Source organism: Dictyostelium purpureum (genome assembly GCF_000190715.1).
Source record: "Dictyostelium purpureum unplaced genomic scaffold DICPUscaffold_131, whole genome shotgun sequence".
NCBI lineage: Eukaryota > Evosea > Eumycetozoa > Dictyosteliales > Dictyosteliaceae > Dictyostelium > Dictyostelium purpureum.
In genome coordinates this window covers 42167-67514 of record NW_003519468.1, presented here as the reverse complement: position 1 = coordinate 67514, position 25348 = coordinate 42167, and the positions used below count along the sequence as shown (strand labels likewise).

Below are 25348 nucleotides of genomic sequence, written 5' to 3'. Positions count from 1 at the left end.
TATAAAGTAAATTAAATGGTATTATTTTTTAAATTTTATTTATTTAAATAATTTTTTCTTTTTATCTCTTCATATGATTAATATATCTAAGAGCTAAATAACCAATAAATGTATAACCAATGAAATAACCGAATAAAATAATACAATTATAAAATTGTCTATCGAAACTGAAACCGTATTGATTAAGAATAGTTTCACCATTTGGAATTGGACAGAATGGTTTCATTGTATTGTTACCAGTTGGATCGATGTTGATTAAAGCGTATTCACCTTCTTTACAAACAAAATCTTGACCGTTTAATTCGGTTACAGCCAGAGATTCCAGACCATATTTCGAGAAAACTAGATAATGCATCCAAATCCATCCCCTTTTAATTGATGTTTTTGGAATAAAGAAACCACCAAACAAACCTAAAAAGTTAAGACCTACACCACAAACCAATGTGGCAATTGGAATTGTTGGAAGGGTTAAAGCGAAAACCATTGCCAAACTGTCATAGCACATAATAACTAAAAGATATACCAAAAGAGAGTAAAAGAATTTCCAACCATCATGACCTTCATCCAGACCAGTTAAGAAGAATGTAGGGATCCAATATGAGAAAGCGGTGAGCATCATCATTGGTAAATCGGTAATTACCACTGATAAAAGATATAAATGAGCTGGATAGGTACCTGCGGATGATTCTCTGTAATAAACTGAACGATCTTCGATTACAGTTGGAACTTTACCAATTGAAGCCATACCACCAAATAAGAAACCTAAGAAAATCATTGCAATTTTATTTCTAGCATCGTTTTGACTGTAACCAAGACGAACAAACAATGTACCTACAACAATAGCTGGGACAAAGGAACGAAGGAATCTAAGGAGAATGGTTTGTGGACGACGAACATGATTAAGCCAAGCTCTTTTAATAAGACTCTTTAATTGAGCTCCGATTGGAGCTGAGTATTTGCCTTTATATTTTGGTACCTCTACACCTTCTGGAACAATATCTTTATCACTTAATCTTTTAACTGAATCTGAATAGAAGTTGGATGATTTAAAATATTCGCTAGCAGATTGACCATTGCTTGGTGGGTGTTCTGCAATTTCTAAAATGTAATCAGCTGGATTTCTACCTTCTTGATATTGATAACCTGCATTACTAAAATGATTGATAACTGAAGTACTATTTTCACCAGTTGGACCGAAATAAATAACTTTACCCTTATCTAAAAGTAAAAGTTGGTCGAACTTTTCAAAAATTTCTTGTGATGGTTGATGGATGGTACAGATAACAGTTCTACCAGAGTCTGCAATCTTTTTAACGCAATTCATAACTTTGAGGGCTGCAGCACTGTCTAAACCTGAGGTTGGTTCATCAAGGAAGAGTAAATGAGGATCAGATGCTAATTCGATACCAATTGAAACTTTTTTACGATTTGCTAATGAGATACCAAGAGTTGGATTTGGACCAATAGTGGTGTTTTGTAATTTGGTTAAACTAAGAACTTGAAGAATTTCATCGATAAGCTTAACTCTATCTTTTTCGGCGTATGATGGTGGTAAACGACAATTTGCACTAAATTCAATAGCTTCACGAATAGTTAAATTACCAGATAGAATATCTTGTTGTTCGACGTAACCAGTGAAACGAGTAATATTAATATCATTGACATCGGTACCATTGATTCTAATATCACCTGTGACAATACCAACATTCTTTCTTTTGGCGAGGACATCCATAAGAGTTGATTTACCAGCACCTGATGGACCCATTAAAGCGCACATACCTGGTACAACATAACCATTAACATCTTTTAAGAGTTCGAGAGTAACATTTTCTTTTTTGTTGGTAGTTGGATTGATCTTTTTAGCATCTACTGTATAATTTAAATCTTGGAAAGTCATATAACAACCATTCCATTTATGCTTGACCTCTTTAGCTTTCTTTTCTTTTCCTTCTTTCTTTTTCTTTAAATTGATAACTTTTGGTGGAGCTTTATTTTCGAAACGTACATATTTAATACCTAAAAAGAAGATAAAAAAGAATGTACAAGCAAAACCTAAAATAATTACAATATCGACGAAACGCATATAGTAGTTTTCAGAGAAACCAAATTGATGAAGAATGGCATCACCGTCAAGTGGTTGGCATGTTTGTTGACCATTGTATTCGGCAATGGCGATATCAAGTGGTGGAACAAGCTCGTTTGGTGCACAACTAAATACAAGACCGTGTAACTCGTTGGATGCAAGCATGTCAATAACATAACGAAGAGGCGATAGTGCATTTAACCAAATCCACCAACCTCCAATTTCTGGGATTGGTTTCATGTAACCACACATAATCATAAACAAGACTACAATAGCTGGGCAGATTAAACTTGCTAATAATTGAGTGGATGCAAATACGGATGTAACTTGGAAAATACCTTGAGCAATAACATTGGTAAGAGCCAAACCTAGAACGAAAATAAAGAAACTATCTGCTCTCGCTCTGAAACCTGCAATCCAATAACAGCATATACTAAACAATAAAGACTCGATTAAAGATATTGGGATTTTGGTAATAACTAAAGTAATGAAATATGGGAAATTTCTATAATATTTGCCATCCTTTTGATCGTCAAAGATACCTCTTAAAGTGTAAAATTCTTCTACTGAGCCAATAGTAGTCCAAATATGTAATACCATGGAGAAATAAATTAAACCTAAACGATTTCTAGCATCGGCATGAGATAAACTCATGTCAACAAATAATGAACCTACTACACAACCCATGAAAACTGCTTGGAAGAAACGAGTAGCATATTGCATTCTCATAATTTTCATAACTTTAAGATGACGGCCAAGTAATTGTTTCATTTCATAAGCAAGTGATGACTTTTCGACTTTGCCCTTTTCTACAGCTTGAATTGAAAAATCGAATGGTTTAATGTCTTGTGGAATAAGTGTTGGAATTGATTGGACAACATTTTGATGTATTTGTGATTCTAAATAAAACTTTACTAAATCATATTCGCCATCATCGGTATGTGAGGCTTGACTCTTGCTAAGACTTTGGATTCTATCGGCACCTATGGCATATTTTGATGGGTCAATTGTAATCTCTTGAATAAATTCTGCCAATGGTTGTTCTGGTAATGGTGCTAAACCAACGGATTCAAAGTAACCAAGTAAAGAATCTAATGGACCGAAATAAACTAATGTACCACCTTCACCTAAAATTAAAACATCATCAAACAAATTGGTCAACTCTGGTGATGGTTGTAAAAGTGATACCATAACTGATGCTCTGGCTTCATTTGCAATGGACTTTACTTTATTTAAAACATTATATGATGTAGCACTATCCAAACCTAAAATAAAATTTAAAAAAAAAATTAAAAATTAATATTTATTTTTTATATTTTTTTTCTAAAAAAATAAAAAAATACATACCTGTAGTTGGCTCATCCATTAAAATCATATTTGGGCATTTAGTAAACTCATTTGCAATTGTAACTCTTCTCTTTTGACCACCTGAAATACCACGGAAAAATTGATTACCAATAATTGTATTTGAAGTGTGTGAAAGGCCCAATTGCTCTAAAATTAATCTGACTCTTTCTTTTTTTGATTCTTCGTCAACCATTTCACCCATATTACAATTTGCGCTAAACTCTAAAGTTTCTTTGACGGTCAATAAGGCTATATGTCTATCGTCTTGTGAAACATAAATTGTATCTCTTTGATGTGTTGATGGTGCACATGGATGTCTATTGAATAATAACTCACCTTCAATTGAACCTTTGCCTAATCTATTTCCTAATGTTTTTAATAACACACTTTTACCTGAACCTGGAATACCCATTAAAAGAACCATACGCCCAGGCTAAAAATAGAAAATAAATAAATAAAAAAATATTAATATCTTGATTTTAATTAAACATTGGATATTATTTAAAATAGTGATTATTATTAAGATGATAAAAAATATAAAAAAAATCTGTGATATTTCGGCAAAATAAAATAATCAATCAACAATTGTTGATTAAAAAAAAAAAAAAAATTTTAATTTTTATTTTTTTTTATTTTTTTTTTTTTATTTTTTCTCGGCAAAATATTTATGCTGAATAAAGAAATATGAGTGGAGTGTTGACATATGATTTATAACAATAATTTTTTTTAATATTAAAATAGATATTTTTAATTATTTTGGTACTTACTTCCATTGTAAAAGTTAAATTTTTTAATAGATATAATTTTTTATTTTCCTCTGGTTCCCCTTTTTTGATTGGTTTTGGTACATAATAGTTTAAATTGTGGGCTTGTACATATAAACCTGTTTTTTCTGGTGGTAAATTTTCTTTAATATGTGATGCTAGATCATAGTTGATTTCAATTCCAATTGATTCATGCTTTTCACTATTATCTTGAGTAATATTACTGTTTTCTTGTGTTTTGTTTGGAGACAAAGGAATTGATTTTAATTCGACTTCGTCATTATTTTCTGTATTATCCATTTTTTTTTATTTTTTTGATTACTAAAAACAAAAAAAAAAAAAAAAATTAAGAATAATAAAATGTATAAGTTTTTTAATTAATCTAATCAAAAAAAATAAATAATGATTTTTTTCTGTTTTTTGTAAAAAATATTTTAGTAATTATAATTAAAATTTTTTTTAAAAAAAACACAAGCAAAAATATTTATAAAATAAAAAATAAAAAATGAAAAATGAAAAATTAAAAAAATAAAAAAAAAACAAAAAATAAAAAAAATAAAAATAAAAAAAATAGCAAATATTGATTATAACCTGTAAATATATATATGGATATATGTATATATTTATTATAAATGTGTATGTGTGGGACTGAGTGTGTGAGTATTACAATAAAAACTATAAAAGTGTATAAAATTTTTTTTATAATTAAAAAAAGTTAAAAATAAAAATAAAAATTGTTTGGTGTCTAAAAATAAAAAATGATATTTCTTATTTTTGATAAATTTTTTTTTTGTTTTGTTTGATAACACTACAATGAAAAAAACGAGAAAAAAAAAAAAAAAAGAAAATATATATAAAAAAGAGTAATAATAAAAATTATTTGTTAATAAAAAAAAATAACCATTGTCTTTTTTTTTTTTTTTATCTTTTAAAATTAATTTTATTTTTTAAAAAAAATTTTTTTAATTTTTTTTTTTTTAAAAAATAATTATTGCCAAATGGAATCATGGAAGATTCAGAATTCGGGTGCAGAAGACAATTTTTTTTTTTTTTTTAGTCAACACACAAAATTTTAAAAAAAAAAAACAAAAAAAAGTTAAGATCGTTGGGAAACAAAAAGAAAAAAAGATAAAATTATATTTTGGGTATTTATATAAAAACGCGAAAATGGCGAAAAAAAAAAATCACACACCAAAGGATAATATTTTTTTTTCATTTTGATGTGTCAACTTCTAAAATTCACACGTGTGTATAAAAAAAACTTTAGGAACGTAATCACACACACTTTTATATATACATAAAAAAAAATAATAACAAAAAGTATTTTTTGAACATTTTATTATTTTTTTTGGGAAAAATTATATATCAGTTTTATTTTTTTTTTTTAAAATTGAACCTTCTTCCTTCTTCCTTCTTTCTTTTATTCTTAATACCAAAAAAAAAAAAAAAATAAAAAAAAAAAATAAAATAAAATAAAATAAAATAAAATAAAAAAATAAAAAAATAAAATTATTTATATTTATATATCTTTATTTATATTTATATTTTTAAAAAATATTTATATCTTTTTTAAAAGTTATTCCAGTAATATTTTTATCTAGTAAAGTTAATATACTATTTAAATGATAATTTGGTAAATTTGAAAAGGTTTCTATTTTCCAAAAAGAAATTCCCCCAATACCAGTATTGGAAATTTTATAAAATAAAGATTTTGTATTTTCATATTGGATCTGGTAAAGTTTATCTTTTTCATTATTATTTATATAATTTAAAAATGGGGTGTGAGTTTTAAAATTCCATAATTCGCCAGATAAAAAATATCCAATACCATTGCCAATAATATAGTTGTAAATATCGAAATAACTGATTTCAGTTTGTTTTGAGTTGGCAACCTTTTCGCAATAATTTAGATTAAAAACATTATTTCTACCACCTCCTGGGCTGCAGCATTTTTGGGTTCCGATCAGAGATAAACCAATTATTATTTTGTCTTTTATAAAGATATACTTTTCTAACCAATTTTTATACAAGAGATTTCTAAAATAGTCACCAGGTATCGAATTTCCGTCAATATAATCTTTGACCCCGGTGTAGTTGTTAGAGTTGAACGATTGCAAAATCAAGTAGTCACAGTTTACCAGCATTTCGCTGCAATTAGTATCCATATTCCATGTTAAAGGCAAGGCAATTGAAAAATAATAGTTTTTATTTTTTGTTTTTAACAATTTATATAGTTTTTTAATTTCATTCATATAGGTTATATTTACATTTGAGGCAATATTAACCACCATTCCATCACTACCATTCGCTTCTATTAGGGTTACTAGTTTCGTAAAATTTGACCTGCTGTAGTCAAGGAGCTCTTGCTGGCCAATTAGTAATACTGTTCGAACATTATTCTGATGACTGGTGCAAACAACCTCTTTTAAATATTTATTATTTGGGTTTATTATTAAAGTGTCAATCTTTGACCAATAAATAAAGTTATTTTTATAAAAGTTTAAATCGTTTGATTGGGCATAAAATATATTTTCTTTGTTTTTATAATTTATATTTTTATTTAATATATTATTACAAGAGTTATTTACATTTGTAGTTGTTGAGTTTGCATTTTTTTTTACTTCGTTATTATAATTATTATTAGTTTTATTTAAAATATCTAATGGAATATTATAATCATATATATATGAGTTTTTGCTATTTTCTAAACAATATATAAATTTTATATTTATTAAAATTAAAATACTTGAAATTATTATAATTAATAATTTCATATCTAGAGTTAAAAAAATAATAAAAATAATACTACTAATATTAATAATAATAAAAATGTTGTTGTTTTTATTGTTATCTTTCAAAAATATTTTTTATTAGTTATATCTATTATTCTAAAATAAAAAAAAAATATTTGTAAAAAAAAAATAAAAAAAATAAAAAAAAATAATTAATTAATATTTTTATTGATAAATTTAAATTTATAATAATTAATTAACTTTCAAATTAAAAATAAATTGTAAAAAATAAAATAAAATCAGTTATAATATAGTTATGATTGGTATCAAAATTATTTGCAAAAATTATTTATTTTCTATACTTTTTTTTTTTTTTTTTTTTTTTTGTTTTTTTTTTGACATGTAAACAAAACAATAACAATAACAATTAAACAAAAACAACAACAACTAAAAATAATAATAATTTTTACGAATAAAAAATAATCAGATATCGAGTATAACAATTTTTAAATTATTCAAAAGATCTTTTAAATAATATTTGAAAGGAAAAAAAAAAAAAAAAAAAAAAAAAACTTTTTTTTTTAAAAAAAAAAGATTTTATTAATTTAGAAAAATTGAATAATGGGTAGAAATAATTCCCACGTACTTTAAAGAGTTTAGAGCGACAAAAATAGTATCAATTATAAAAATATAATTTTAAAAGTATGTATGTTTTATATCTTGGATCTTTGTTTTAAAAAAAAAAAAAAAAAAAGTATTTGTATCTGTGTGTGAATGTGGGATAAAAAAAGAGAAATTTGTGTGTGAGTGTGCAGAGTGACAGAGTAACAGAGTGACCGAGTGAATGTGTATATAAGTGTGTGTGTGTGTGAATGTGTGCGAGTGGAATGTATGTGAGATTTTTGTTATTGGTATTCTATTCTATTCTATTTTTGCTTTATTTTTAATTTCATTTTATTTATTATTTATTATTTATTCCTTTTTTAAACAAATAAAAACAAATTAATTGGTTTTTGTTTTGTTTTTTATAAAAAATAAAATAAAAATTATTTTCTATTTAGGGTTGTTTGAATAAATAAAATAAAAATAAAAATTATAAAAAAATAATAATAATAAATAGTAAAATATAAATCATTTTAGTAAACACCGAATCATTTTAAATATACAATAAAATATTTACAAACAAAAAAATGACAAAAAATAAAATCATTTTAATTTTTTTTTTTTTAAAAATTTATGTAATTTTAGCGCAAATTTATAAATCATGTGCAGATTGCGATTGTGATGATATTATTAAATGTAATGATGGTACATTATGCAATGGCCCAATCGATGGTAAAACAGATCAGATCAAAAAATCATTCATTTACATATCTGGGAATCAGCAATCAAACTACACTTATTTTAAAGACGATTATTCGTTGAAATGGGATGCAATAGATATCATAGCGTTGTATGGAAGAAATTATGACAAGAGGATATCATGCTTGGCGCATCAAAAAAAGGTCAAGGTGCTTTTCAACTACGAGGAAACAAGTTTCTGCAATGTATTTAGAGACCCCAATTGCACATGGGATTTGAATGTCATTGAAAAGCAATTACCAAGGATACTAACAACATTGCAAGATAATAATATCGATGGTATCAATTTAGATTTTGAAGTGGGTAATAGATATGGCGAAGAAAAACAGTATGCATTTTTATTAAAAACGATAAACGACTATTTAAAATCAAAAAATAAAAATTATATTGTATCCTCAGCCATTGCACTAAGATATAGAGATAATTTTAAAAATCAAATTGTGGATGTATTAGAGAATTCAGACTATTTAACCATAATGGCATACGATTTAAATTCACTTCAAAAAGGATCCAATTTTACCCAGTCACCGAGCTCTCCAATAACAGTAAGAAATGATTTAAAAAACTTTTATATTGACAGATTACCAAATCAATACCTTAACAAAGTTATTTTAATATTACCTTATTATGGGTATATTACAAAATGTAAAAGAAATGACAACTCTAGTTACTATAGTAATGACGACAATGGATTACTTAGCAATGAATGTATCATCGATGATTTCAAACCAAGACAAATCACTTACAAAGAAATAGACAGTTTAGTGCACAATAAAAAGAATAATATTGGTATCAATATAAATATTATAATAAACAATAACAATATCAATATAAACGAAAATGAAAACAATATAGTCCTATCTTCCGGGACACTATATGATTCTAAAAATTTAACACCATATTCAAATTTAATCGACTCAAATGGTGACAGATGGCAAATTACCTTTGACTCACCCTTTTCGATTTATTCAAAGACAATTTCAATTGGAGTTGGTGGTGTGGGCTGTTGGTCATTAGATAAAATTCAAGGTTTACCCCAATCAATAGTAGACTCTTTCTACTATTCAATCAAAAAAGAAAATATTGGTAATAACTTTATATTAAACCCATACTATTAAATAAATTAATATCTTAATATTAAATTTATTATCACTACTATATTTGTTTAATTTAAATTTTAAATTTATTTATTGGTTTTTTTTAATTATATTTATTTATTTTTTTTCTTTTTTGGCAGCAGCTGGTTTAGTGGCAACTGGAGCAGCTGATTTTCTGAATGGATAAAGAGCTTCACCATTTGGTTTGATTGGACCAGATGGAATGAAAATTAAAACGTATGGTTTAACACCATCACCAACTTGATCGACATTGAAGAAACCTCTTCTTTCAAATTGAATTTTATCATTTTGTTTAAGTGAGAGAACATTTTCATCAGCAATGACTTCTAATTCGAATTTAGTGTTTTTGTTGGTGAAATCGTCTAAGTTATCATCATCTTCAAGTTTTGGCTTAGTGATGAGATAATCGTAATCTTGAAGAACAACAGTAACTTTATCAGCAGTATCATTTGATAACCAAGAGAGTTTCTTTTCTGTTTTTTTGAAATCACCTTCTAAATGAAGTTCACCTTGCATTGAAACAACTTGACCCTTATCGTTACGTTCGACGGTACGAACAATAGCATTACCCCAATTCATAAGAGTAACTTCTTCACCATCTTTAATATTGACACAATCGTCTTGTTCTAAAAGAAGAGTATTTGAGAAAGTAACTTTTTTGGTACCCATGTTTGGATCTTTGGCATATTTAAGAATATCTTTAACTTCTGGGTGAGCTGGACCATTTGAAAGGGTGAATTTAACAGCACCTTCTTTGGCAACAGCGGTATAACGTGGGCAGGTGGATTCGAGGAAATTCTTGTTACCAACAAATAATTTACCTAAATCTAAAGTAGTGTTTGAAGCTGAAGCACCTTGTGAAAGAATGAATTCTTTAAGGGCTGGAACAGTTAAACCACGACGGAAGATACCTTGGAAAGTTGGTAAACGTGGATCATTCCAACCAGTGACGACACCAGTGTCAACAAAATGTTGGAGTTTTCTCTTTGAAAGTAAAACGTTGAAAAAGCTTAAACGACTGTAATCAGAGACGTATGGTTTGTTTTGTAAACGAAGGATTTCGATGACATGGTTGTAAAGATTTCTCTTGTTGTTGTATTCGTTTGATCTAAGAGCATGAGTAACACCTTCAATAGAATCGACGATTGGACAAGCGAAATCATATAATGGATAAACTTTATATTTGTCACCAGTACGATGATGTGGTAAGAGGTTACATCTGTAGAATGCTGGATCTCTGAAAGCTCTATCAACATGGTTCATATCGAATTTAGCACGCATAACACATTTGACACCAATTGCTGAACCCTTTTTCATTTCTTCAAAGAGTTCTAAATTCTTTTCTACAGAGTTTGAACGGTGGACACTATCGATACCTTGTTCACGTTCTTCTCTCATCTTTTCCATTGGAGTATCATCAACGTAAGCGAGACCTTCCTTGAGCATTTGAACGGCATAGTCCAAAATGATATCGAAATAGTCAGAGGTGTGAGTGATTTTTTCGTATTTAATACCTAAGCTATTGATATCCTTGATGATGTTTTCGACGTATTCTTCCTTTTCTTTAGCTGGATTGGTATCATCGAATCTAATAATAATTTTACCATTGTATTTTTCGGCATAGTAATTGTTGATAATAGCAGCTTTGCAATGACCAATATGCATATAACCTGATGGTTCTGGTGGGAAACGGGTAACAACCTTACCATCAACTAAACCTGGTAAATTTAATGCTTCAAAATTACCAACCCAACCCATAGCACCTTTTTGTGGAGCTGCTTTTTCTTTCTTATCACCACCTGCAGCAGCTGTTGGCTTCTTACCGCTGTATAATTGTTCAGCTTCGACAAAAGCTTGTAAACTGTTTAAGTGTGATAACCATCTATTTAAATGTGGTAAAGTTTTACCTTTGGCTGTAATTTCATCTTGAATTTCTTTAACCATTTTGATACGACTATATAAAACGATATCTGCTAAGGTGACATTATATCCAATTAAAAATGATCTTAAAGTTAAAAATTCGTTCATTTCCTTTAAAAATTCTGTGATCTTTTCACTTTTTAAATGGACAAATTTGTCAATGAATTCATCGATCTGAAAAAAAAAAAAAATTTTAATTAATATTAATTGATTACTATAGCCATTATATATTTATTAATGAATTTACCTTTGATGAAGACAAAGCATCATCTCCATATAATGAAAGGTTTGGATTACTTCTTGCTAAATATTTGGCAGTGACGTATGAACCTTTGAGTGAATGTTGGGTACCGACAATTGAAAATTCGGTTGAATCGAGACCTTTTCTTGGGACGATTTTAATACCACCAACAAGTTTTGAAGTGATAACTGCAACTAATGGGAAATTTGGAGTTGCTGGGGTATCATCAAATCTTAAAATACCTGTATCTTTAACTTTATTTGCCATTTTTATTTAAACCAATAAAAATAAAAAATAATAAAAAAAATTATTTTTGAAAAATTTTTAAAAAATTTGAAAAAAAAAATTTAAAAAAAAATTAAAAAAAAATAATTTCATTTTATATTTTATTTATTTATTTATTATTCTGATATTTTTAAAATAATTTTAGTATAAATAGCTGTTCCTATGCTATTATTTAATAATTTGCTAATTCTTATAATTTTAATTTAATTTTAATTTAATTTTAATTTAAATATGATATTACCGTTTTTTTTTTTTTTTTTTTTTCGTTTTTATTATTAACATCATTTTTGAAATTACTTTTTTTTATTTCTCACAGATATTCTTTTAATTTAAAAAAATTATTTAATTATTTAATTATCAATAAATCAAAAAGCCCCTAGTATTAATATTAACGAAAAACCTCTCCTATATTATTTTAATTCGGTTTTTTTTCCGACCCAAAAAAAAAAAAAAAATTCATAATAAAGTTATAAATAAAAAAAGAATATTAATTAATTTAATTATGGTTATAATTTATTAAATAAATGATTGACTGTATTTTTTTTTTTTTTTTTTTTAATGGAAGATAAAAATGGAACGGCGAATCTTCCTTAAGGAAGAATGGAATTGAACTGGTTCCAAAAAAGATATTTTTTTTTTTTTTTGTTTTTTTCGATCAATTTGTTATCAATGTAAAATTCCAAAAAAAAATATTTTTTTTTAAAAAAAAAAACTATAAATAAAAAAATGGAAATTTATTAAAAACAAAAACCAAATAGAATAAACAAATAAAATAAAAAAAAATGAAGGTTTTAAAAGCTTTAGTTGTATTCTTTTCTTTTTTACTTGCCATGGTTCATGGCCAATATGTTTTATTGGAAAGTTATGAAAAAGGATCTTCATGTTCTGGTGAATCTTTAATTCAAGGCACAATTTTGACCAAAACATGTTTCTACGATGATTATATTTCCAGAATTTTCTTAGTTTCTGGTAATAAAGTTATTGAAAGAAAATACGTTGATATGCAATGCAACCAATTTCTTGAAGAGGTAGTTTATGAACCAAACTATTGTAATTCTACAAGTGGTGATACTTTAAAATACTCGATTTTAGACAAAATAGAAATCCCATCAGATGTTTATGTTACCGTTGACTATAGTGGTGCATGTAATGGTCATTATAAAGATACTTTTATAAACTTTGATTATTATAATTTAGATTATTGTAGCTCATATAACGGTGTATCAAGTAAAATGTCTTGTAATTCAACTTCAATTTTTACTTATACATATAAAAACTTAGAATGTTCAGGTTCCCCATCTCGTACCGACGTCACCCATTTTTTAGATTATTGCACTTCTTATGAGGGCACCTACAATCATGTAGAATTTTGCAACAAATAGAAAATAAATAATAAAAAAAAAAAAAATAATAAAAATAAATAAATAAATAAATAAATAAATTTAATTATTTAAATAAAAAAATAAAAGGTTTATTTTTATTAATAATAATGGCTATATAAATAATTTAATATTAAATATTTTGATATGTAAATATAATTTATAAATTATATATTAACCTTTTTTTAAATTTTAAAAAATTATAACATAAAAAATAATAGGGGGTGATTTTTTATATTTTTATTAGATTATCAAAATATTTCGATTGGATCAAAAAATTTAAAAAAAAATGTAAAAAAACAAATTTAGAAATAAATATAATCTTTTTATTTTTTTATTTTATTTTTTTATTTTTTTTTATATTTTTTATTTTTTTTTGATTAGTTTTACATTATAAAATATATATGTTTTTTATATTGGAGAAAAAAAAAAAAATTAAGATAATATTTTTTTTGAAAGTTCATCCCCAGAGAATTTAAAATTTCTTTTTTTTTAATTTTTTTTTTTTTAATATTTTTTTTTTAAATTTTTTTTTAAAAATCAAAATTTTCGTTTATAAAATTTTTTTTTTTTTTTTTTAATATTATAGTTATTATTTTTTTTAATAAAATAATATAATTATATAATGCAAACTCTTGCACGTCTTTCCCGTACCAACATTGTTGGTAGAAGTATGAGACAATACTCATCAGTTTCACAGTAAGTAATAAACAATAAACACTAATCAAAATAAAAAAAAACAAAAAAATAAAAAATAAAAAAATAAAAAATTAAAAATTAAACAAATCAAATAAAAAAAAAATTAATCAATTCCACCAAATTTAATCGATTGGTACCAACATTACTAAAAGAGGAAAAATATATACAAATAAATGATAGAACAGTGATAATAAAAACAATCTCTATATAAATAATAAATTAATAAAACAATCAATCAATCAATCAAATCAAACCACACATATTTTTTTTCTTAAAAAATAAAATAATAATAATAATTTTTTTTTTTTTTAATTAATAGACAAGAAATTGATAATGAACCAAGATTTTTAGAATGTTTCAAAACTTTCTTTGATAAAGCTGCTGGTTTAACCAACTTAAAACCAGGTGTTTTAAATAACATGAAAGAATGTAACGTTGCTCTTCGTGTTGAATTCCCAATTAAAAATGAACATGGTGATGTTGATATTATTGCTGGTTATCGTGCTCAACACAGTCACCACAGACTCCCATGCAAAGGTGGTATTCGTTTCTCAGAAGAAGTCGATCTCCAAGAAGTTATGGCTCTTGCTTCATTAATGACCTACAAATGTGCCGTCGTCGATGTTCCATTCGGTGGTGCTAAAGGTGGTGTCCGTATCGATCCAAAGAAATACACTATTGCTCAAAGAGAAAAAATCACTCGTGCCTACACTCTTCTTTTATGCCAAAAGAACTTTATTGGTCCAGGTGTTGATGTTCCAGCTCCAGATATGGGTACTGGTGAACAAGAAATGTCATGGATTCGTGATACCTACCAAGCTTTCAATACTAACGATGTTGATTCAATGGCTTGTGTCACTGGTAAACCAATCTCATCAGGTGGTATTCGTGGTCGTACTGAAGCTACCGGTTTAGGTGTTTTCTACGGTATTCGTGAATTCCTTTCATACGAAGAAGTTCTCAAAAAGACTGGTTTAACTCCAGGTATTAAAGGTAAAAAGATTATTATTCAAGGTTTTGGTAATGTTGGTTATTGGGCTGGTAAATTCTTCGAACAAGCTGGTGCTAAAATTATTGCCGTTGCTGAACACAATGGTGCTGTCTTCAACCCAGAAGGTCTCAACATTGATGCCTTAAACAAATACAAACTCCAACACGGTAGTTTCATTGATTTCCCAGGTGCCACCAACATCCACGACTCTGTTAAAGCCCTCGAAATTCCATGTGATATTTTAATTCCAGCCGCTCTTGAAAAACAAATCCACGTCGGTAACTGTGCTGATATCCAAGCTAAAATTATTGGTGAAGCTGCTAACGGTCCAATGACCCCACGTGCTGATGACTTCTTAAATGCTAGAGGTCACATCATCATTCCAGATCTCCTCCTCAATGCTGGTGGTGTCACTGTCTCATACTTTGAATGGTTAAAGAATCTTTCACACGTTCGTTTCGGTAGATTAAACAAGAAATGGGAAGAATCATCAAAGAAACTCTTATTAGAATTTGTTGAAAACACTGTTGGTAAGAAACTCTCTGATGCCGAAAGAGGTTTAGTCATCCATGGTGCTGATGAAATCGATATTGTTAGATCAGGTTTAGATGATACCATGACTAATGCTTGCGCTGAAACTAGAAAGACTGCCATCGAAAAGAACACTGATTACCGTTCAGCTGCTTTATACAACGCCATCATGAAAATTAAAGCTGTTTACGAATCATCAGGTAACGTCTTCTCTTAAATTTTTTAATAATATAATTAATCCCCTTATTGCAACAATAATAATAATAAAAAAAAAAAGATTATACTCTTTATGTAATTATTTTATTTTTTAAAAAAAAAAACATAGTTTTTAAAAAAATATTTTATTGTTATTTATTTTTATAATTGTGTGTATTTTATTTATAAATATGTGCACTTGTTTATAAATTAATCTGATGATAATAATACGCCAATGGCATTTAAACCACCAAAAAAGAATGATAATTGGGCAGTTTTGGCATCGCTTAGTTGACCATTTTTAAATTCCTTAATTAAACTAATAACTTTGGGTAAAACTATAATTGGCATCAACATTGTGTACTTGTTTTCTAAATATGAAAATACAAACAAACTTCCATATGAACTAAATTAAAAAGGTGGGTTAGTTTTATTAACATTCTTTGAAAATAATATGATTCTAAAATTAAAAACTTACATTAAATATAAAGATACAAAAATATAAAAGCAACCTTTAAGACCAACGATAGAGGCAATGGTTTTTGAATTTGTGCTCTTATCAGCTTCGATATCTCTTGTATTATTAACATGTAAAACAGCAACAATGGTCATGGCTAATGGAATTGAGTAGTAAAAGATATTGAAATCAAAGAAACGGGTTTGAAGTAAATAACTAGATTGAACTAAAAGTGGACCAAAGCAAAGGAATATAGTAAGATCTCCTAAACCAATATACTTTAAACCAACTGGATCTGCGGTATAAAAGATGCAAAGTAATAAACCAAAGACTACCATCGGTAATAAACTTTCTAAAATTAAATTATAATCACCATTTAAACGATATATAACTAATCCTAAACAAACAACACATTGGAATAAAAGATAGCCGATTAAATTGATGATTTCTGATTCGCAAAGGCCCAAGTCAAACATTGTTCTATCTGCTGATTTTTCAAAAGTGTCATTACCACGTTTGGAATCATAAAAACTATTGACTACATTACCAAATGATTGTACTGAAATCCCACCGATTAAAGTTACAACAAACATAAATGTATCAAATTTACCTGTTTCTTTGAATGCTAATGCACTTCCTAATAAAATTGATGTTGCTGAAATTGTTAAAGACCATGGTCTTAATGCAATTAATATTCCAAGTGGTTTTGAAATTTTTTTATTTTTTTCATTTGTTGTTGTATTGGATTCTTGTTTTATACTGGTTTCTTTAATACTTTTGTTTTCTTTATTATTTCTTTGAGTTATATTAGCACTCATTTTTATTATTTATTAATTAATATATTAAAAAAATCAAATCAAAAAATTTTTTAAAATTAAAAAAAAAAATTTAAAAAAAAAAATCTTTTTTTTTTTTTTTTACATTAATTAATCTTTTAAAAAATTTGGAAGTTTTTTTTTTATACGTATGAATGCTTTTTAGTACATCAAGTAATTTTCAGAAAAAACCATTGTTATCAAAATAAAAACCATGATATCGTTGTGGTATATTAGCAATTGCAGTTGGTGAAGAGTAAGTCGATCTATATTAACCTTTGATGAGGTTACTTTGTAGACTGTTTGTTCTACCTTTTCTAATGTTTTTGCTACTGTTGATTTATGTGCTCCAATTTTTTGCAATTTTTGAGTTCGACTTGTGACCTCTGTTTTTATAATATAATATTGAATTTCGAACTTCATCACTTAACCTCATTTTGTTTATTTACTATATATTATTAAACTTTTATGAACACTTAATTATTAAATTAATGATAAAAAAAATATAAAATTTTATATTTTTAAAAAAAAGTGTTTAAATATAAAATATAAAAATAAAAACACCTCAAACACTTTTTTTTATGTGTAGTTTTTTATTTTTTTGCATATAAAAAAAAAAAAGTGGTTTGAGGAGAATGTGGTAAAAAATAGAGTAATTTTTTTTTATTTTATTATTAGAATTTTTTATTTTTATTTTATCCAATCCTTAAAATTTATTTTAAAATTAATCATTATTGGTATTAAGGTTCTTCATATCAATTATTATTGGTAAATCTTATTTTATATATGATTTAATAAAAGTTGGAGGGGTCTACATATAATCTGGGCATTGTAAATTGAAATTTTTTTTTTTTATCTCTTTTTTTATTTTTTAAACTAAATTAAACTAAATTAAACTAAATTAAACTTAAAATAAAAATTTAAAATTTAAAATTTATAATTAAAAATTAAAAATTAAAAATTAAAATTAAAACTTAAAATTTAAAGTTAAAAATTAAAATCAAAGTTTAAAATTAAATTATTCCACACTTTAACAAATAAATAAATAATATTGTAATAATAATAGTTTAGAATAATATAAAATGTATGTATCCCCACATAAATATTTATATAATAAAAATGATGAAAATGATAATAGATTTAATCAGGAAGAAACATATTCAAATATATTACATGAATTAATACAACTTGAGAAACCAGAAAATATATTGAGAGTATTTCTATGGAATTCAAAGGGTTTAACTAAAAAGGGTTATGCCAAATTAAGAAAGATTACAAATCAAATAATTACTAGGGATATTCAATTTGATTTATATGTTACTCAAGAGCCTTTGAGTATAAATGAAAAGAATTATTTAAAATCGTTTAATGATTCTGAAAAGAAATATCTAATAACATATCCGCCAGGAAGTAAAAAAGAAGTAGCAATTATTTATAATAAACAAAAGCTATCAATAGATAAAGATGGGATAAAAAACTCTTATAATCTAATAGAGGAAAGTAAAAGAAAGGACAACAATCAAGGAGTTGAATACACCACAGATTTCCTAGATAAAGGCAAATACAGAACTCAAATTGTTCATTTTAAAATAAAATGGGGCGATGTCAAAGCAAATAGTGGTTTAAAATTATGTGTAATCAATATTCACTCAGTTTACCTGGGATATTCGGAAGAAGATAGAAGGGATTTTTTATTAGAATTTTTCAAATTTGTAAATTGGTATATAAACAATAAAATAGCAAACGAACCCATCAAGCTGTTGATACTTGGTGATTTTAATCTCGATTTAATTGAATGGAAAATAGAAGAGAAAGTATTTAATACAATTGGTTTAAAATTAGTAATCTCAACAACACCTAATATAGACGAAAACTATTCCGAAACTGAAATATCAAAAAAGAAAATAGATTTCTTTTGTACTGTTTTTGATGAAAACTATGTTAATATTCGCAATGTTTCAAAAATACCAGTAAGATATAAAAATTACATTAATGATTTTCGAGATATTCAAGTTTATCTCAACAAAAAAAACCTCGATATAAAGGGTATTTCTACACATGACCCTCTGTTTTGTTACTTGACTTTTGATAGTACTTTTAATCTCGTGCACGAAGTGTATCAAGAAGAAGCTTTTTTTAATCAAATGGGTGATTTATGTTTGGAGGATAAAAAAATGTCACCCAAAGCAAAGAAAAGTGACAAACAACAACCAGCAAAGAGGGGTGGTAATATAAAGAAACAAGAATCTGGAGAAAAAAATGTCCCACAATCAGTAAATAAAGGTAAACAAGTTAAAGAGGAAGAGGATATCCAAAACCAACTAAAAAGAGCAATGGGGGTAAAAAAAATTGAAGAATTTGATTAATCAGATTTAAATAAAAAGGGTACAGGTAAAAACTTAATATTCAGTTTCACCATCTATACCCTTACACTAGAGAAGATATTTCATCACAGATTCTGATAGTAATTCAAATGATGAAAAGAAACCAAAAAAGAAACCAAAAAAACGAAAGCGACCAGTAAAGAAAGAAAAAAAAAAGAAAGAAAGAAAGAAATAAAGAAAGAAAGAAAGAAAGAAAAGAAAGAAAGAAAGGTAAAAGCTAAAGGAAAAAATCATAATAATAATTAGAAACTCAGTAAGAAGAGTCCCCGGACCAAAAAAAAAATTATCCACAATAAATACAATTATTTCTTCAATTCAGGTTTTTAATTTATTTTTAATTAATTTTTAAAGAAAATAATTTTTTTATATTTTTTTTTAAATAACAGTATGCTTTTATTAATCATCTTGTTCTGAGTTAGGAGTAAATGCTGAATAGTTATTAGGATCTCCGTATAAATTTGCTGGGTTGTTATCAAATGATCCTGTTGAAAAGCTATTGTCATTTGTATATTCATTATTGTCACCACTATCAACATTGTTAATGTTATTATCTATATTTTCTATGCTGTTGGAATTATTATTTATATTTTGAGATGGTGAGTTGATATTATCAATATCACCATTTGAATCATTTAAATGTTGTTTTTGATGGGGTGGTGTTATGGAAAAAATATCTAAACCATCTTTTTTTGCCTGTGCCAGATTTCTTAAATAAATACTATTTTGAGGACCTGTTTCTTCGACTAACCAAGTCAAAAGACCATTTGGATCTTGTAAAAGGTTCCATGGTGTGTCAAATTCAGATACCCTACCTGCATCTAATACCATGATACGATCTGAATCCATAATTGTATTAAGTCTATTATTTATAGATAATGGTTAATATAGTTTCTTTTTAAATAATTATTTTATGTAATTATAGTTACCTATGGGCAATTGTAAGAATTGTACAATCATTAAACTTTTCTTTTACACATTTCTGAATCAATGAATCAGTATTACCATCAACTGAGGCGGTTGCTTCGTCGAGAACTAAAATTTTTGGCTTTCTAAGAAGAGCACGTCCTAAAAAAAAGGTAAAGAGTTTGGTTAGTATAGTAAGGCGGAAAAAAAATTAAAATTAAAACATACCCAAACATATTAATTGACGTTGACCTACACTCCAATTATCACCGTTTTCACTATATTGAATGAAATGGTTAGTATTTGAATAAATTAAATAATTATTTTTATGATACTTACCTAACTTTACAATCTAAACCACCTTCTAAAGATTGAACAGCAGTGTTTAATTGTATATCTTCAAGTAAAGACCAGAGTGTTCCATCATCATGTTCTCTAAATGGATCGAGGTTTTCTCTTAATGTACCAGAGAATAAAACTGGGTCTTGAGGTATAATACTTAAATTACGACGTAAATCTTTTAAACCTATAGTTGAAATATCAAGACCATCAATTAAAATTCTTCCTTGATTGGGTTCAACTAAACGGAATAGGCCAACTAGCGTGCTGCTTTTACCAGACCCAGTACGACCAACAATACCAATCTTTTCTTTTGCATGAATTTCGATTGAAATTCCTTTTAAAACTGGATCCAAACCTTCTCTATAGCTCATGTAAAAGTCTTCGAATTTTATAGAGCCTTGTTCTGGCCAATTTGGTGGTGGACGAATATCAGTGATTTGTAAAGATTCTACTGGACCTTTAATATAGTGACAAATACGTTCTACAGAGTTCATTTTAGTTTCTGTATCACTCATTTGAAGAGTGGCACGATTTAAATTACCGGTTAAAGTAAGAGCATAGCTAAGTGATAAACCAACATTTGCGGCACTAAGAGTTCCTCTATCAATGGTGATGAATATACATGCAAAGAAGGTTACTAAATTTGCCAAGAAATCTAATCTTAAACCCAACCATTGATTCATAGCTTGAAGTGTTAAATAGCATTTGTTATTGTTATCTAAACGGGCATGATTTGTTAAAATATTTTCATATTGTTTTTTGTAAGCTCTAATTGAGACAACACCACCTAAAGTTTCAGAGAAATGCGAGAAAATTGGTGAACGAGAAATTGATTCTAAACGTTGTAGTTCTCTTGATGTATAACGGTAGAAAAATTGAAGAATATAGAAGATTATACAAATTGGGCCAAGGGGTATTAATAGAAATGGTGTAATAATTGAAATTAAAATAAGAGTGGCCATAACTGAAGTTATAAATACTATAAATTGAGCCATTGCTGTTGCAATTAAATTGTCAATACCATCTAAATCTCTGGTGAAACGATTAATAATACGACCTAGTGGGGTGATATCAAAGAACCACATTGGTGCTCTTAAAAGGGCATTGAATAGTTGATGATGAAGTGCTCTTGATGCTCTGACAGTGTAGTCAAAAAATAAGAAGTTACGGAAACATGAGATAATAATCGAGGTGATACCTATACCAATGTAAATACCGAGGAATTGGGTATCGGATAACTCATTAACGGTTGGATCTATAGCTCTTTTGGTACTAACGGTCTGCCAATGAGATAGCCACCAATCAACGAAAGTTCTTGAACCGGTCTCTAAAAGGAAGAAGATAAAGGTAACCAAGAACAACACACCACCACCAACAGTAATATATTTCCAATATACCCAAAACGCTACGGCACCCTCTTCACGTTCTTCTTGAGATGTTAAACTGCCACTTGCCTTTGAAATGGTATTAGTTTTTGTTGATTTTATCTTTTCTTCAATTACTATTTCTTCTTCATCATCTGGAACATCAATTTCTAAATCATGATCTTTGATTTCATCTACGCCATATGCCTTCAAAAGATGAGAAAATTCTTTTTGGGATGATACTAATTGTTGATAATTACCTCTTTCAGAGATTTCTCCATTCTTTAAAACTATTGCATCTGTTGCGAATGGTAAATAGTTTAGTTGGTTTGCCGCTAAAATTACAGTCTTGTTCTTTAAGATACCTTTAAAGCATTTATGGAAAAGATGCTTGCCTACATGTGCATCCACAGCACTTAATGGATCGTCTAAAATAAAAATATCGGCATCTGAATATACAGCACGTGCAATAGAAACACGTTGTTTTTGACCACCACTGAGATTTACACCACGCTCACCAATTTCGATTTGATCACCTTGAGGAAAAAGTTCGATATCTCGCTCTAGTGCACACACATCCAATATTTTTCGATATTTTTCTTCATCATATGGTTTGCCAAATAAAATATTATCCTTCAATGTAGCATTGATGATCCAAGCTTGTTGGGGTACATAAGCTATTGAACCTTTAATCGAAACATCCCCATCAATGACATCCATTTCACCAAGTGTAGCCTGTAATAATGAGGATTTACCTGAACCTACTGAACCAACTACCATTGTTAAAGATTTACCTGTTGCTTCTAAATCTATATTTTTTAAAACAAAATTTTCATCCTTTTTTTCAATATTCCATGATAGAGTTGCATTTTTTATATAAATACCATTAGGTTTACTTGGGTCTTGAGTTTCGTGAACTGGTTTCATTTCTGGTAACATCAAAAATTTTGTAACCCTGTCTGCAGCAACTTGCATTTGTACAGCTAATGCTATAATAATTGGTAAGAAACCTAAAGTTTTAAACATATTAGTATAAGAAATAATGGGTTGTCTAGTTATATTATATAATAATAGCAAAGCATACCTAGTGGTAGACGTAGAATATTTAAGTAAGATAGGGCAGAAAAAATTTCTGCAGCATTTAGTCTTTTATGGTAACCATAGTAGGAAGAGAAAACTAATACAGAAACAGCGGTTGGCAAAGCAGCTACGACTACAATTAATACTGCTCTATAACGTGAAAATTGGAATAATAATTTGATTTCAGCATCTCTTCTTTGGATGACTTTTCTTGCAAAACTATCTTCCCAAGCATACAGTTTTATAATTTTGATTGCTTGTAATATTTCATTTGTAGTTTTAACACGAGCATCGGTATAGTCAACTAATTTTCTTCTAATTTCTGTTAGTTTTTTAGCGGATAAACCATTTAAAGGAACTGATAAAATCATTAAACCTAAACCAACAAATGTGGGCCATCCTATAGCACGATATAGCAAAGCAATACAGACAATAATTTGTGGAAGTGCGAAAACACCATTATTAACTAACTGGAACACTTCAACCATACGTTGTGCATCGTTGCTCATTAAATTTACAATTTCACCTGGAGATGAGTTTGCTCTTGCAGAATTTGAAAGGTTTAATGATTTTTTATAAACATCTAAAACTATAATCGACCTTAGCTAAAAAAATAAAAATGTCTATTAGTTATAAATAAAAAAAGATTATTTTAATTTGACTTACCCTATCACCAGTTCTTGCAGAAATCATATTTGATTGATATAAGCAAAACGATCCAATCATTGAGGAGCAAAATAAAATTAAAGAATAATAATAACCCATGTTTGGATCTTCGCCTGTATCTATATTATTAATTGATGCAGTTACAAATTTAACCATTCTGCTAATAATCTCTGGTCCAACGAATTGTGATGCTGCATAAATAGCATAAAACAACCAACTTAAAATAAAATATCCACCAAATGCTCTAAATGCTGCTCTTAAATATTTTGGTCTAAAAAATTTAAAATTATATTAGTTTATTTAAATAAATTATAAAGTTTTTTTATATTACATACTTTGGTTTTTTCATTTCTATCTTCCATGCCTCTTCAATTTTTTTTGATAAATATTCAGATTTATCATATGATGCTAATTCCCAAATATGGTCTATTTGTAATACATTTCTATAACAGTGCCAAACAAACTTATCAGCCCACCCAAATGTTGCTTTTGATATTATATTGCTCTAGTATAAATAAAATAAATAATATTTTAATAAAATGGTTAAATTAAATTATAATAAAGAATATTTTAAAATCTACTTACATTTTCCTCGGCAGAGGGTTTGCCACCAAAACCTAAATGTTTAATTTTTTTTTCTTTCTTTTTATTTTCTTCAAGTTCACCGATTTCTTTAATTTCATCAATTGAGGGAAATTCATTTGATTGTTGAGGTATGTTTGGATGTGATATACTATCGATATCATTTATCTGTTGATGTTGTTCTTGGTCTTCATCATTATTATTTTTACCCATATTACAATTCTTTATATTCTATAAAATCTCTATTGATGTTATTTTTAGTGTTATTGTTAGTATATTTGACATTTAAATTAAATTTAAAATTAAAAGTTTAGTTTTTTTTTTTTTTTTTTTTTTAAAAAATTAAAGTAATTTAAATTACGACAGATAATTTCTTATTTTGAACTTTTAAATTACAAAAAATAAACAAATCAAAACCTTAGTTTTAATACTTTATATTTTAATATTTACTTTTTAAAAATTATCCAAAAAATTAAAAAGAATATTATTTTGTTTAAGAAAAAAATATTAAATTATTTCTTAAAACTGGAAGGAAATAAAAATTGAAGGAATACAGATTATAACAATAATATATTATATATATTATTTTTATATTACATATATTATTGTAAAAATAATTTTTTTAATTTTGATTGATATATTTAAATAAATAAAAAAAATAAATAAAAAAAAATATAAATAAATTATTATAAAATAAATAAAATAAATCAGCTATATGTACACACACGCACCAATAAATAAATAAAAATAAATAGTATTTATTAAATCATGATAAAAAGGAAAGTTCTATGATGATATAATTCGCCATTGATAAAAAGAAAAAATTGTTTTTTTCCCTTTTATGTGTGGGTAATTGTTTTTTATGTATTTATTATATATAATAGTTGATGGGGTTATTTTTTTAATTATTGTGTGGTTTTAGTGTGTTGAAACTATATATAATGAATTTAATATTGATTCATTTCTTTTTTAAAAACATTTATGTCTATATAAGACCAAAATATAATTCTAAATCAAATAAAAAATAAAAAATAAAAAAATTAAATTTAAAAAAAATAATTTTGTTTTTTTATTTTTTTTTTAATTTTTTTATAATTTTTTTTTTATG

General features: G+C 26.7%; 9 protein-coding genes across 9 annotated transcripts; 4 read left to right on the top strand and 5 right to left on the bottom strand.

The window, feature by feature from the left end:
- Positions 1–13: 13 nt before the first annotated feature.
- On the bottom strand, positions 14–4494 carry ABCG3 (uncharacterized protein; the record flags this gene model as incomplete). The annotated part of the gene is made up of 3 exons (XM_003288315.1): positions 14–3348; positions 3431–3863; positions 4198–4494. 3 exons carry the CDS (start codon positions 4492–4494, stop codon positions 62–64), a joined length of 4017 nt encoding a protein of 1338 aa, XP_003288363.1. The 3' UTR covers positions 14–61.
- A 1247-nt stretch (positions 4495–5741) lies between these two features.
- Positions 5742–6968, bottom strand: DICPUDRAFT_98003 (uncharacterized protein; the record flags this gene model as incomplete). The annotated part of the gene is made up of 1 exon (XM_003288314.1): positions 5742–6968. One exon carries the CDS (start codon positions 6966–6968, stop codon positions 5742–5744), a length of 1227 nt encoding a protein of 408 aa, XP_003288362.1.
- A 1148-nt stretch (positions 6969–8116) lies between these two features.
- Positions 8117–9406, top strand: DICPUDRAFT_98002 (uncharacterized protein; the record flags this gene model as incomplete). The annotated part of the gene is made up of 1 exon (XM_003288328.1): positions 8117–9406. One exon carries the CDS (start codon positions 8117–8119, stop codon positions 9404–9406), a length of 1290 nt encoding a protein of 429 aa, XP_003288376.1.
- A 27-nt stretch (positions 9407–9433) lies between these two features.
- DICPUDRAFT_98001 (uncharacterized protein) lies at positions 9434–11841 on the bottom strand. The gene is made up of 2 exons (XM_003288313.1): positions 11574–11841; positions 9434–11500 (listed from the first exon to the last, which is right to left on the bottom strand). The coding sequence occupies exons 1-2, from the start codon at positions 11832–11834 to the stop codon at positions 9503–9505; spliced, it is 2259 nt and encodes a 752-aa protein (XP_003288361.1). The 5' UTR covers positions 11835–11841; the 3' UTR covers positions 9434–9502.
- A 793-nt stretch (positions 11842–12634) lies between these two features.
- On the top strand, positions 12635–13234 carry DICPUDRAFT_152593 (uncharacterized protein; the record flags this gene model as incomplete). Its single annotated transcript, XM_003288327.1, has 1 exon — positions 12635–13234. The coding sequence occupies one exon, from the start codon at positions 12635–12637 to the stop codon at positions 13232–13234; it is 600 nt and encodes a 199-aa protein (XP_003288375.1).
- A 622-nt stretch (positions 13235–13856) lies between these two features.
- DICPUDRAFT_55370 (glutamate dehydrogenase, NAD(P)+) lies at positions 13857–15745 on the top strand (the record flags this gene model as incomplete). The annotated part of the gene is made up of 2 exons (XM_003288326.1): positions 13857–13930; positions 14250–15745. The coding sequence occupies 2 exons, from the start codon at positions 13857–13859 to the stop codon at positions 15667–15669; spliced, it is 1494 nt and encodes a 497-aa protein (XP_003288374.1). The 3' UTR covers positions 15670–15745.
- Positions 15746–15857: 112 nt separating this feature from the next.
- DICPUDRAFT_79171 (uncharacterized protein) lies at positions 15858–16922 on the bottom strand (the record flags this gene model as incomplete). Its single annotated transcript, XM_003288312.1, has 2 exons — positions 15858–16053; positions 16126–16922. 2 exons carry the CDS (start codon positions 16920–16922, stop codon positions 15858–15860), a joined length of 993 nt encoding a protein of 330 aa, XP_003288360.1.
- Positions 16923–18001: 1079 nt separating this feature from the next.
- Positions 18002–19285, top strand: DICPUDRAFT_33911 (uncharacterized protein; the record flags this gene model as incomplete). Its single annotated transcript, XM_003288325.1, has 1 exon — positions 18002–19285. The coding sequence occupies one exon, from the start codon at positions 18002–18004 to the stop codon at positions 19283–19285; it is 1284 nt and encodes a 427-aa protein (XP_003288373.1).
- A 334-nt stretch (positions 19286–19619) lies between these two features.
- Positions 19620–24738, bottom strand: ABCC10 (uncharacterized protein). The gene is made up of 9 exons (XM_003288311.1): positions 24691–24738; positions 24244–24482; positions 23994–24163; positions 23659–23929; positions 22997–23597; positions 20546–22922; positions 20435–20484; positions 20230–20368; positions 19620–20162 (listed from the first exon to the last, which is right to left on the bottom strand). Exons 2-9 carry the CDS (start codon positions 24451–24453, stop codon positions 19700–19702), a joined length of 4281 nt encoding a protein of 1426 aa, XP_003288359.1. The 5' UTR covers positions 24454–24482; positions 24691–24738; the 3' UTR covers positions 19620–19699.
- Positions 24739–25348: the final 610 nt, after the last annotated feature.